The following is a 12,717-nucleotide window of genomic DNA, read 5'->3' on the forward strand; positions in this document are numbered from 1 at the left end:
ACAAAAAGTAAAAAATAAAAAGAAGTAATTGATTGAATGGTGCTGAGAATCCCAGCCCTCAGGAGGCTGAGCAAGAGGATCCTAAGAAACACAGTAGAATCCTGTGTGAGAAACAAAACAAGAAGATTGGACAGATGAACTCATCCACTTAAACTGGTGAGAATACAGAGCTGTGGAAAGGATGAAGGAGGAAGAGGAATTCCAAAGGAAGAGAAATGGGTGTTCTCCATTCTCTTCCCTTCGCTATTACATGATTCTTCTTCAGATGTGATGGAGAGAGTGGATGGATCTGACCTAAGGAAACCAGCAAGTTGAGAGCAGGGCCTAACATTCCCTGTTATAAGTGGAGGACCTTGCTCTGGAGGGTTCTAGAAGGTGCTCCCTTAGATGGCCAGTGCTTTGCTTTTCTGGAATTTCCCTTCTTTTCTCTCAGGAGAGCACTGTGCCCCACAGCACCCTGTATACATGGTGCTTGTAGAATCCACAGGGGTGGCAGGGAAATGAGAATGAAGGAGCCTGGCTCCATGACAAGATGAAGATAAAAATACCAACCCACTTCAGCATGCAAGAGTCTCTGAGTTCCATCCACAATTCAACTAAATAATGTAATTAAATATGTATTCAATAGAGGCAATATTCAGAGACCTGAATATTGTTATTCAAAGAGGGATGGCTCTAAACCAAATGCTTGTGATGTGTGTGTTTGTGAGTGGGCTGGTAGTGTGTATTCAATTGAGGATCTGGGCACTGTTGCTTAGCTTTCTCACTCCAGTTTGGCACTCTACCAGTGGGGCCACAGCTACACCTTTGGCTTTCTGCTGGTGAATGGACACAAGAGTCTCACAGACTTTCTGGACTGAGTGGCTTCAAACCACAATCGTCAGATCTCAGCCTCTTAAGTATCTAGGATTCCAGATATGAGCCACTGGGTCCCAGCCTCATCTATGTCTCTGAAAGGACACTCCACGGTGTTTATCCAAGCTGGGCAGTAGCCAGCAGTGCATTTCTCAGAATGAGCTGCCTGCTTCCCTTCATCTTGCCTCTTAGACATAAGGAAGGCCAGACATAAGGGCCAGAGGTCACACAGATAGTGAGTAGCAGCCTCAGGAAACAGACCAAAGCCCTCAGGCCCAAGCTATCAGCTCTCTGCTAATCCAGAGGTTTCCAAACATGACTTTGTGGAACCTGGGGGGATTCCACCCAGGTTTCTCAGGAGATGTTATGGAAGGCAGTTTGGTTAGGAGCCCAGGGCAGGCCCAAGATGAAGTATGAGGAGACCCGAACTTCAAAGTTACTGAGCTTGAAACAGGAGAAGAGGCAGAAAAGGAAGAAACCCAAGAAAAGGAGGCTCCAAAGACGCGGAGAACATGATGACTGGGGCCCCCTAGCAAGCGAACTCTTGATACCCTGCTTCCCAACTCTCTAGGTGTTCCTGTGAGGACAGGAAGAGCCCTGAGGCCCAGCAACCCCGGGGAAGGATACCCTACTGAACCTAAAGGCGCATAGAGTGACATAGTGCACATGCTTTCACACACACACATACACACGCACAGGCTCACACACACACAGGCTCACACACACACGGTCACACACACAGAGACACAGGTGCACAAATACAGATGTTTCTCTTTATTTTTTTAAAAAATGATTTTTAATTAGTTGTACAAATAGGTATAAATTCAATAAGTCTGTTTATGAGTACAGTTTATCTTGATCAATGTCACCCCTTCCACCATTCTGGTTGAGATTGTTGTTTTAAGAAACAGCACTGGGTGGGGGGTGGGGGAGGAGGTTCCTGTAACTGGATATCCCAGTAGATTTCCGAAACCCAGGTTACAAGAAATGATCATCTGGCATTTTCCAATCAGAACAAGCCATCGATTGTCCCAGCCAGCATTTCCTAAGCAGGAGAAGGAAGTCTTCACAGGCATAAATAGCCATTAGGGATCAGTCCAGAAACCCCTGCACTGCGGCTGGGTGACCATCTCGCTCTGGACAGCAGCTCTGGGCAGGCAACGCTGAGGTTTGTTCCTGGGAGTGAAGGCCCCGATGCTGCTGGGTGGCGCTGGCTGTGGTCTGGAACCCAGGACTTGTGGAGGGTGGGGGTCTAGGCACCGAGCCCAGGGCCCCAGGGTGGGAGTCGGGACAGTTCTGGGACGTGGTTGGAGAGGGTCCGACTGGACAGATGTGTGCTGACCCTCCCAACCAATCTCTCTCTCTCCCTCTTCCTCTCTCCCTACTCTTCTCTCCTTTTCCCCTTACCTCATCTCCCCTCTAATTGCTCCTCCCTTCTCCTTTCCCCTCCTCCCTCTCCCCCATTCCTCCTTGGCCCTTCCTCCTCTTTCTCCCTCAACTTTCTCCTCACGCCCTCCTTCCTCTCTCTTCCTGCTCCCTGTCTCCTCATCTCCTTCCTTTCCCCTCCTCCCTTCTCCTCTGAAGGCCAGGACAGAGCTGGCAGAGGCTGACAGGGAGGAACTCTGTTGCTAGTGACAGGCTTTGCACTCGGGTCACTTGTGCACAGCTCCAGTCTCATGTGGAAGGAGGAGACTCTAGGGGACACCCCGGGGAGCCAGCCACCTGCATCACTTGTGTCCCCTGAGCACAGGACATGCTGCAGGAAGGGGGGATCCGAGGCCCTGGGGGATTGTCTGATCCTTCCCCCCACACATGCGCTCTGCTTTCTCCTCACCTGAACGCCTTTCCAGCCTGAAGGTGGAAATAAATGACCACGCCCAAACCTGGAGGGCTGGAAAGAATTTTTCACAGCCCAGAGTCTTTATGCCAATTGCAAATCAATAAACATTTCCAGGGCCATCAGAGCTGCAGGCCCAGCCCAAGCAGGCTTGTGTGCTGCCCTCAAATAATCTGCACTACATTTAGGCGCTGGCCTGGCCTGGTCTAGGTGCTGCCTTTCATGGAGAGCACAGTAAGTGTGCAGTGCTGTCGGACTGCTCTGGAGACAGGGAAGAGACAAAGAAAAGCAACTTCCTCCTTTCTAATCTTTTCCCTTGACTCTGCCTGTCAGGTTCGTCCACTAGACCACACGCCCACGTGCGGGCGCACACACACCCACACAAAGGCACAAAACACACGTGTGCACATGCGCTCAAGCGCACACGAACACACACACACACACACACACACAGTAGCAATGATATCATTTTCCTCCTTGGTAGAAAGAAACACAGGACCTGTTGAGTAACCACAACAGCACCTTCCAGAACCTTCCCTGGGAGATCACACAGCCAACAAAGGGTAGAGGGTCAGAATGCAGGCAGAGTGGGAGGCCATAGGAGATGGCGGCTGAGGCACCAGCTGCTCCTCCCAGGCTTGAAGGCTTCTTTCTTTCCAGAATGAAGGGAATGGCGCTGGCCCTGGTTCTGGGGCTCTTGCTGGCTGTGTGCTGCCACCCTGGTGGCACAGTGGATGAGGAGAGCCCAGTCCAGGAGGAGCAGGACAAGGCTATGCAGGCAGACATGCTCAGCACCGTTTCCTCTAGCAACACCCAATTTGCCTTGGACCTCTACAAACTGTTGGTCTTCACAAATCCTGATGACAATGTCATCTTCTCCCCCGTGAGCATCTCCACGAGCGTGGCCTTGCTTGGCCTGGGGGCCCGAGGAACCACCCTGGCAGAGATCGTGAAAGGCCTGAAGTTCAGCCCCACACTGAGCCGCGTGGCCGACAACCACCGGGGCTTCCAGCACCTCGTGCGCACACTCAACCAGCCCCGCGAGCAGCTGCAGCTCAGCATGGGCAACGCCATGTTCATCCGAGAGCAGCTGGAGGTGCTGGCCTCGTTCCTGGACGATGCGCGCGCCCTGTACGCGGCCCAGGTTGTCCCCACCGACTTCGAGCAGCCGGCAGCCGCTGAGCAGCTCATCAATGACTTCGTCAGCAATGAGACCCACGGGAAGATCGTAGACCTGATCAGCAACCTGGACCAGGACACGGCCGTGATTCTGGTGCATTACATCTACTTGAAAGGTGAGCGGCTGTGCTGGGGTCGGGAGGAAACAGAGTTCTGAGCTCTCAGGGTGATCCGTGTGCCCTGGACAGGAAGTGCTGGGGTTGGGGTGACACAGGCCCCAAGCTTCGCCCACCCTTTAGCTGTCTCCATGGGGGTTGTGGTGCCTGGCCGCAGCATTGAGTCACCTCACTAACCAAGACTCAGATCTAAATTTTCCCAGACCACAGAAGGCACCAGCCCTCCTTGTAAATCCCTCCAACTGGGTGAGATCCATACCCTTTCCAAGAGTGTCCACTAACAGGGCAAGCCTGGATGCCCCTGCCTGCATGTGCCGGAACAGGCGTGTCTCTGCTGGGGAGACGGCTTTGTCTCTGGTGAGGATCCAGCTGGGGTACAGGGGCCATCTCCCAGGGGAAACATAGGGAGGCTCCTAAGAAGCCAGGCCACCCAGTTCTACAACCTGGCACTTCTCTGGCAGGGCCCCACCTGGGGAAGAGCCTCTGGGAGGAGCAGACTCCATGTTCTGTGCACCCTGGATTCTGATCACACTGATAGCAACCCAGCAATGCCCACCTCAACCTCCTGGGGGTGCAGTGCAAACGTCAGCCTGAAGGACAGTGCCTGTGACTCAGTCCTGGGGGAGGAGGACTGACGGGGGAGGAGGGAGAAAGCAGAGGGCTGAGCCTGAGGGCGCACAGGTGGTGGTGACAAGAGCCCATTCTGAGACCCCAGGAGCAACACCCATGTGATTTCCCCAGATCACGAAGCCATGTGGAGAGCCCAGAGGCTGAGATGGAAACCCAACCGCACTGTGCCATGGCTGGCGTTGGGTCTGAGGCTGAACTGGGGATGGCCCAGAGCAGAACGATGGGAGGGTCTTAGGTTACAGACAGGAAACCCAGCCAGTCTTGGAGACCACAGTGCTGAGGGAGCAGGGCTGGAGTTAGGAGAGGACAGGGCCTGGCTGGGCCCACAGCCGCCTGATGTAGAATGGCCCAGGCGACCACAGTGAACTCCCGGGGTTTCGTTACCGTCCCTGCACCAAGTTGCAGGTAGAGCTCAGTCTGTCTTTCTGCGTACAGCAGTGTCTGGGATTAATAATTACTTACTTCATTTTCCAGAACTAAGGCTTCCCTGCTTGTCCCAGCCTCCAGTACCTTCTGGTATCCTGACTCCTCCCCTGCCCCCCACTTTCTCTAAACCCCTACTCTTTTTTTTTTTGGCCAGTCCTGGGCCTTGGACTCAGGGCCTGAGCACTGTCCCTGGCTTCTTCCCGCTCAAGGCTAGCACTCTGCCACTTGAGCCACAGCGCCGCTTCTGGCCGTTTTCTGTATATGTGGTGCTGGGGAATCGAACCTAGGGCCTCGTGTATCCGAGGCAGGCACTCTTGCCACTAGGCCATATCCCCAGCCCCTAAACCCCTACTCTTTCATCCACTCCTGACCCCGCAGATTCCTACTCACTTCTCATTTAGCACCAATAACCATGTCATATTTTCACAGCTCTCTTTCCATACCAGATTTCTACATCTCAACCAAACCCCAAGGACCTTTTCATTTGCCCAAGTATTTCTCCTAACTCAGCCAGGGCTCCCTGCTAGGAGGGATTGTGGGTGGCTGTAGACAACCTGGGGCCATCATTGCTCCAAAGCCGAACCAAGATAGCTCTCTCATGGTCTCTGATCAATTGCTTTCCTGCAGCCAAGTGGGAGACACCCTTTGACCCCGAGCATACCTTCAAGTCCAGGTTCTACCTGAACAAGAGCCAATCCGTGCAGGTGCCCATGATGAAGGTTGAGGACCTGACCGTACCCTACTTGCGGGACGAAGCGCTGTCCTGCACCGTGGTGGAGCTGAAGTACTTAGGCAATGTCAGCGCCCTCCTCATCCTCCCTGACCAGGGCAAAATGCAGAAGGTGGAAGCAAAGCTGCTCCCGGAGACCCTGGCCAGGTGGAGGAACAACCTGAAGCCCAGGTATGTTTGCCCCACCAGCCGGCTCCCCTAATTCCCACCTCACTGAGAGTGCGTGACTCATTTCAGGGCCTGGCCTTGTCTGATGCTGAGGGGTATGAAAGTCACACAGAGTCCAGAGGAAGCTGAGGTCATTTTCCCCTCTGTTGCCTGGCCTGATAGGTTTTCTTAGTTTACGACAACAGACAGAACAAGAGACGAGGCTTTCATGCCTGCTAGCATATTCTAAGTTCATGAGCAATTTCCAAGGCAATCCCGGCCCACATGTGCTGGTAAAGGCAGAAGGAGATGGAGCACTTTGGTCAGTGGAGGGCAAAGTGACTCAGGCTCCAATAAGGAGCTCTGCACAGATGCACCATTCCTTTCATCCATGACCTATTCTTTTCAATTCTGCCTTAGCTGAGTGATTATTTAAACAGCTACTAAACCCAGCAATGCTGGCTCATGCTTGTAATCCTGACAACTCAAGAGGTTGAGATATGAGGATCAAGATTCAAACCCAGCCCAGGCAAGAAAATCGATGAGATTCTTATTCCCAATTAACTACCAAAAAGTTGGAAGTGGAGTTGTAGCTCAAGTGGTAGAGCAATAACCTTGAGCTAAATACCTCAGGGACAGCACCCAGGCCCAGAGTTGAAGCTCAGGTCTGGTACACACAAAATGAAATACTATGTGCTAGGCATGGATTTAGATCATAAAATTATATTAGAGAAAAAAACACACCATTTTGTAATTCCTGCCTTGGGTAGCTTATAGTATGAATGAGAGAAGAGACTGGGAGAAAGATAAAGAGAAACGTAAGCCAGTAAAGCATTTGGTAAATTAGAGGGTACAGTAGGGAAGGTCCAAGTGTCCGGCTGGCTGGAGCTGGACCTGATGGGAGGTTGTAATTGTGTCATAGCACAGCTGCTAGGTGATGTGCAAGAGTCCACTGGTCAAAGGTGAGGGGAGGTGACAGAGTCCCATGGGAGTTGGGGAAGGGGTCCCAAACCAGGGAACAGCCAGCACAAAGCCTGTAAAGCCAGCAAGCCCAGCATGTGTGCAGTCCAGGAAGAGAGGGGACAGCAGGAGAGGTCAGGGTCATGCAGAGCCATGGAGACCCTGGAAATCCCTGACCGTCCTCCTCTGGGGTTTTCTAGGAGTGATGGACCCGGACGCTGTTGTAAGGGCATCTCCTGGTTACGTGGTGGAGACCACTTTGTGGGGTAATCATGGGGCAGGAGAGGACAGTCAGGGGAAGCCAGGCGCTCAGGCAGAGCCCCTGGGGGCAGCATTTCAGGAGGCACCCTAATGTATGAGTAGGGGTGAAATCCTGGATAAATCTAAGACAAGCCAGGCCAAAAAGCCATGCTAATAGTGAAGGAAAGTAACACAGGGAAGACATTCTGGGCCAGGGCTCTGCAGTGGGAGCCAAGGAAACATTACTGCCTCCCTTGTCTGGATGTGGACGGCTCTTCATAAACCGTCAAGACAAGGGCCTAGGTCTGTAATCATCGAAGACCCCAGACACTGCTCAGATGTCTGCGCATCTCATGACTCCCAGGAGATCCCAGGATCTGTGGTCCCAGCCCACTCCTCCATTTTCTCCCTCTAGACTCGCCCCTCCCTTCATCTCCACATAGGACCACAGAGCAGGGTTCAAGGAAACATTCTGAGTGGAGAAGTGAAGTGAAGTCGTAGTTGCCTTCCATCTACTAATGAACAGGGGCTGTGTCTGCACCTGCAGAGCCCATAGTGCACTCAGTAAATGCTGTTCATTGTACAAATCAGTGAATGGGCAGAGATACTGCACAGCTAGCATCCCTGGTGGCCGTGGAAGACCTTCATGTCTTGACTGTGGTCCCTGCCCAGACCCATCCACTGCCTCCCACAGAAAACCTCTCAGTTGTCTGTGGGGCAGGTAGCTGTGTGTCTGCCCTTGTAAATGGCTGTGGGTTCATGGTACAGTGCCGCCCCCTCTGCTGAGCTAAGCTGCAGAAAGGCCTTCAGAAGCCTTAGCCGGGCACCAATGCCACCCTGGAACACTGCCTGGCACATACGAGTACTCACATGTATTGCCAAGCAGTAAGGGGTAAAGAAGAGGCATGAAAAAAAGGGAAGGGATGAGGTCTTCTCTATAGAAGGAGTGGGTGACAGTGGAGGATCACACACAGCCCATGCTGTGAGACAGGGGGTGCTACGATGTGGTGTTCAGCTGTTGTCTTCTTCTCCAGGTTCATAAATGAGCTCTACCTGCCCAAGTTTTCCATCTCGGGCAGCTATGAACTGCAGAGAATTCTTCCCCACATCGGCATCAGGGAAGCCTTCTCCACACAATGTGACCTGTCAGGAATCACAACATGTCACCAACTGCAGGTCGCCCAGGTGAGTGGTCAGCTTCCAGCTGTTCATGCCCCATGCCTGGGCTTGAATGGGCCAGTGAGCACTTGGGGAGGGGACTGATGAATATGGACAGACACTTCCACCTCCCCACATCCAGTCACCCTCCCTGGGCATGCCCACCCCAGGACAGCCAGGCCCCTGCCCTGCTCCTCCTCCTGCCATAATGCAATGGCAGCAGCACCCTCCCCCACCCCACTGCCTTGTAACTGGATGCCTCTCCAGAAGCCCAGCATGGGAAAGAGCCTGGCCTTGGCCTTGAACAGCTGCAGGCACCAGGCACAGCCCACTGTGAGGACACAGGCCTTCCCCTCTCCTCTTGTTTAGGGCAAGAATACCTGGCTAGGACCCAGGACACAATGAGGAAGTAGAGCTCAAAGGGAGAAGAGACCAGAATGATAGAGTAAATATTGTATGCCATGAGCCTGGAAGAAGGCATGGTGGGATCCTCTAACTGCATTTCTAGAAGCATGTCACTAAGAACAAAGGAGCAATACTGCACCTCCACTGCAACCCCAACATCCTGGGCCCCTGAGCCCTGGATTAGACCTGTGGAAAGGAGAAGGGAGTGCCTAGCTGCTCCCAGCATGCAAAGCCTTGTCTCATGCCACATAGCAGAGCGCCCCCTAGTGCCTGGAGCAGGCGCGCTGTCCCTGGCCAGCACAGGCATGGCAGCTTCAAGGTGGAAGCTGCTGACAGAAAAATACCTGGTTCTGCTCCTGCCCCTCCTCACAGCAGTGAACTTTAGGGGCAGGGCAGTTTCTGGACTCAGACAGAGAAGATCGTGGTCAGGGCGCCTCGCCTTCACCCCTGTGGCTCTGAGGGAATCTCTTCTGCCTGTGCATCTCACACTGCATAAGCAGCCAGCTGGTGGAGGGAGGAAGAGCAAGGAGACCGGCCAGTGGGTGACGCTTGGCAGAGGGGTGTCCCCTGGGGGTCCTCAGGCCAGCTGCCTCCTCCTGCACCCCTGGCTGTCATCAGTAACACTCTGGTGTCCCCACAGGTGGTGCACCGCGCTCTGCTTGATGTGGCAGAGGAAGGCACTGAAGCCGCGGCCGCCACCGCAATGAAAATCGTACCTTTGTCTGGAACGCTGAACCCAACAATTCTACAATACGACAAGCCCTTTCTGATGAACATCTACGACACAAACAGTGACACCATTCTCTTTCTAGCCAAAGTGTCCAACCCCAGTCAGTCACAGAGCTCCTAACTGAGCTGTGGCTTTCACTGAGGAGCAGGGCTACACATCCAACACACAGGCCTGTGTGTGCAGCCCACGCTGCATGAGCCCAGTGGCCAGGTCCACACTGGGGAGGTGGCAGTGACTCTGTGACAACCTTATGGCTCCATCTGGGGCTCTGGCCACAGTAAACCCTCACCCTGGGCCTGGACACTGTTCCTGTGCCCTCCATCCTGACCCCCTCCCCCCCTGTTTCTCTGTGTCTGTCTGCCTCTCTTGAAAAGCCACTTCCCCCAACACATGAGCAGCTCAGTCCCAACCCAAGCTCTGGTCCTTTCTGTCTTCAGCTTCAATAGCCTGTTCGGGTCCACGTGAGCACAAAGTCAAATCCACCTGCATCTCAGGTTCAGCACTGAGATGGGACTCTGTTGCTCTAAGCCCATTCTGAACTCTGGGCCACCTGGTGCCTTGATGTGAGTTCAGTTTTTCCCCTCTAGTTACCCAGGTTGTATCACCCATGGTCTCTTGCTGGGACTCTAGACCCTCTGGATCTTTCACTCCTGCAGATTCTGGGGACCAGTTTGTGGGACCCCCCTTCTGTACACCACCCCACCCCAGCTCCTCCAGCTGGTTCCCGGTGGCTATTTCTGGGTTCATAGAAGGACTTCACCTGAACAATGACCTATGACCTTTGTATCACAACACTTGATGCAGCCTAGGAGCAAATGAGCACACATCTGGTTGTTGACAGCTGTGCCCTTCAGCCACAACAGTGGTCCTCATCTCTCCTCATGGAGTACTACTAGACATCTTCCTCCAGCCAACTGGAGATGACTCATTGAGACGCTGTGATGGGCTCTGACCTAGAAGTTATTACTAATACACTCACAGCTGAGGAAATGGCAGCACAGGGAAAACCGCACTATCCCCAAGGCCATGGAGTTAGTCGCTATATCAGTAGGTGTTATCCCCACCTGGGAAAGGATGGAGGAACGATCTAGAAACACATGGGGTTCTTCCCCTGAAGACTGAATGGTAGCAGAGCTGTTTCTGGCATGGTGGCCAAGAAAAAGAGAGAGAAAGAGACAGATGAGCTGTTCCCATGGGTGTCTTCCTTTTTCTGTTGAATTCCAACCAGTCCCCCCAAGGGCCTGGGGTGGGCTGCCACAGAAGAGGCCCAGGCTCTGAGCCAATGCATCCTGCCTCCACCTCCCCCAGGTGACCTCAGCAGGGAACTGAAGCCCAGGGGCTGCTGTGTCAGCCATGCTTGGCCATGGTCAGCCATGAGTGGGCTGTGCTCACTGCTGGGGTGAGTGCGTGGACTGGAGGTTCAGCATCCCTGCTCTCATTCTTACTAGGAAGCTCCTGGGTTTGTCTTCTCCCCTGTAGAGCAGAAAGAACAGTCCATACAACCCATGTCTGCCAGAGGGTGGGACAGCTCTTAAGCCTAGAGAAGAGAACAATCATGAAGGCCAGGACTAAAACCAAGTTCTGAGGTATTGTGGGATGAGGGATGGAAAGTGATTTTGTGCAAAGAGGAGAAACAGGGACTCACATCTAGTAACTTATGTGGCCAGGGTTTGTGTTATCACATAGTCTGGCTGTCTTCTAAAATTTCTCTTCTGGTGTAATGAGCCAAGGAGAGGGCAGTGTACATGGCTGAGTCATGAACTGCCAGGAAAGAAACAACCCAACACCACAGCTTGCAAGAATAAACACTTATTGTCTCACAGCATCAGGAATCCAAGAGGGGCTGAGCTTGATGGTTCTTACTCAGGGTGTCTCTTCTGAGTCCTTCTTACATTATTGGCCAGGACCAAAGTTTCCCATCCAAGCTCACTCCTGTGACTATTGACGGAAATTCTCTGTGGGCCTAATCAGAGGGCTGATCAAACATGACGTCCATGGAAAGGAGGGTGGTGGGGTGGGGAGGAGAGAGGGAGGGCTCTGGAAAGGTTAAGTCGGTTAAAGGTGATGGGTGTTCTCCTTACTCTGCCCTTCGCTATTACACAATTCTTAATCAAATGTGATGGAGAGAGTCCTGGATTTGACCTAAGGAATCCAGTGTCTAACATCCTGTTATAAGTGGAGGAGCTGGCTCTGGAGGCTTCTCGAAGATGCTGCATTAGATGGCTTATGCTTTGCTTTTTTGCAATTTTCCTTCCTTTCTCTCGGTCCCTGGAAAGCACTGTGCCACACAGCACCCTGTATACATGGCGCCTGCAGAATCCACAGGGGTGGCAGAAAAATGAGAACGAAGGAGCCTGGCTTCAGGACAAGGTGAAGCTACAATACCAATCCACTTTAGCATGCAAGAGTCCAGTTAGCATGCAAGAAATCTATTCTCAATTCAACTAAGTAATGTAATTAAATATGTATTCAATGATGGCAATATTGAGACCTGAAGAACATAAAACAGTTATTCAAAGAGGGATGGATCTAACCCGAATGCTTGTGATGTGTGTGTTTGTGAGTGGGCTGGTAGTGTGTATTCAATTCAGGATCTGGGCACTGTTGTTTAGCCTTTTCACTCCAGTTTGGCACTCTACCAGTGGGGCCACAGCTTTGCCTTTGGCTTTTTACTGGTGAATGGAGATGAGAGTCTCACAGACTTTGGGACTGGGTGGCTTCAAACCACAATTGTCAGAACTCAGCCTCGTATATACCAAGGTTTACAGGTATGAGCCACTGGGACCCAACCTCATCTGTCTCTGAAAGTACACTCCACAGTGTTTATCCAAGCTGGAGATTAGCCAGTAGTGCATTTCTCAGACTGTGCTGACTGCTTCCTTCCCGTCATCTTGCCTCTTAGACATAAGGAAGGCCGGACATAAGGGCCAGAGGTCACCCAGGTAGTGAGTAGCAGCCTCAGGAACAGACAAAAGCCCTCAGGCCCAAGCTATCAGCTCTCTGCTAATCCAGAGGTTTCCAGAACTTACACTGTGGAACCTGGGGGGATTCCACCAGGTATTTCAGGAGCTGTCCTGGAAGGCCGTTTAGTTAGGAGCCCAAGGCAGGACCGAGATGAAGCGGGAGGAGACCTGAACATCAAAGTTACTGAGCTTGAAGCAGCAGAGCAGGCAAGGGAGGAAGGAGGCCAAGGCAAAGGTGGCCCCAAAGACCCACAAAGCCTAAGGACTGGGGCCCCTTAGCAGGCAATCTCTGGACACCCTGCCTCCCCTCTCTAGATTCCCATGACAGGAGGGGCAGAGCC

At 52.7% G+C, this 12,717-nt stretch overlaps 1 protein-coding gene across 1 annotated transcript; it reads left to right on the forward strand.

Moving 5' to 3' along the window:
• Positions 1–1,981: 1,981 nt before the first annotated feature.
• On the forward strand, positions 1,982–9,533 carry LOC125363043 (serine protease inhibitor A3N-like; the record flags this gene model as incomplete). Its single annotated transcript, XM_048362018.1, has 5 exons — positions 1,982–2,014; positions 3,387–3,987; positions 5,671–5,944; positions 8,155–8,305; positions 9,324–9,533. Coding segments are annotated over 5 exons (1,269 nt in total), but the record flags the coding sequence as incomplete, so codon positions are not given.
• Between the last annotated feature and the right edge of the window lie 3,184 nt (positions 9,534–12,717).

This window comes from Perognathus longimembris, chromosome 14 (assembly GCF_023159225.1).
Source record: "Perognathus longimembris pacificus isolate PPM17 chromosome 14, ASM2315922v1, whole genome shotgun sequence".
NCBI lineage: Eukaryota > Metazoa > Chordata > Mammalia > Rodentia > Heteromyidae > Perognathus > Perognathus longimembris.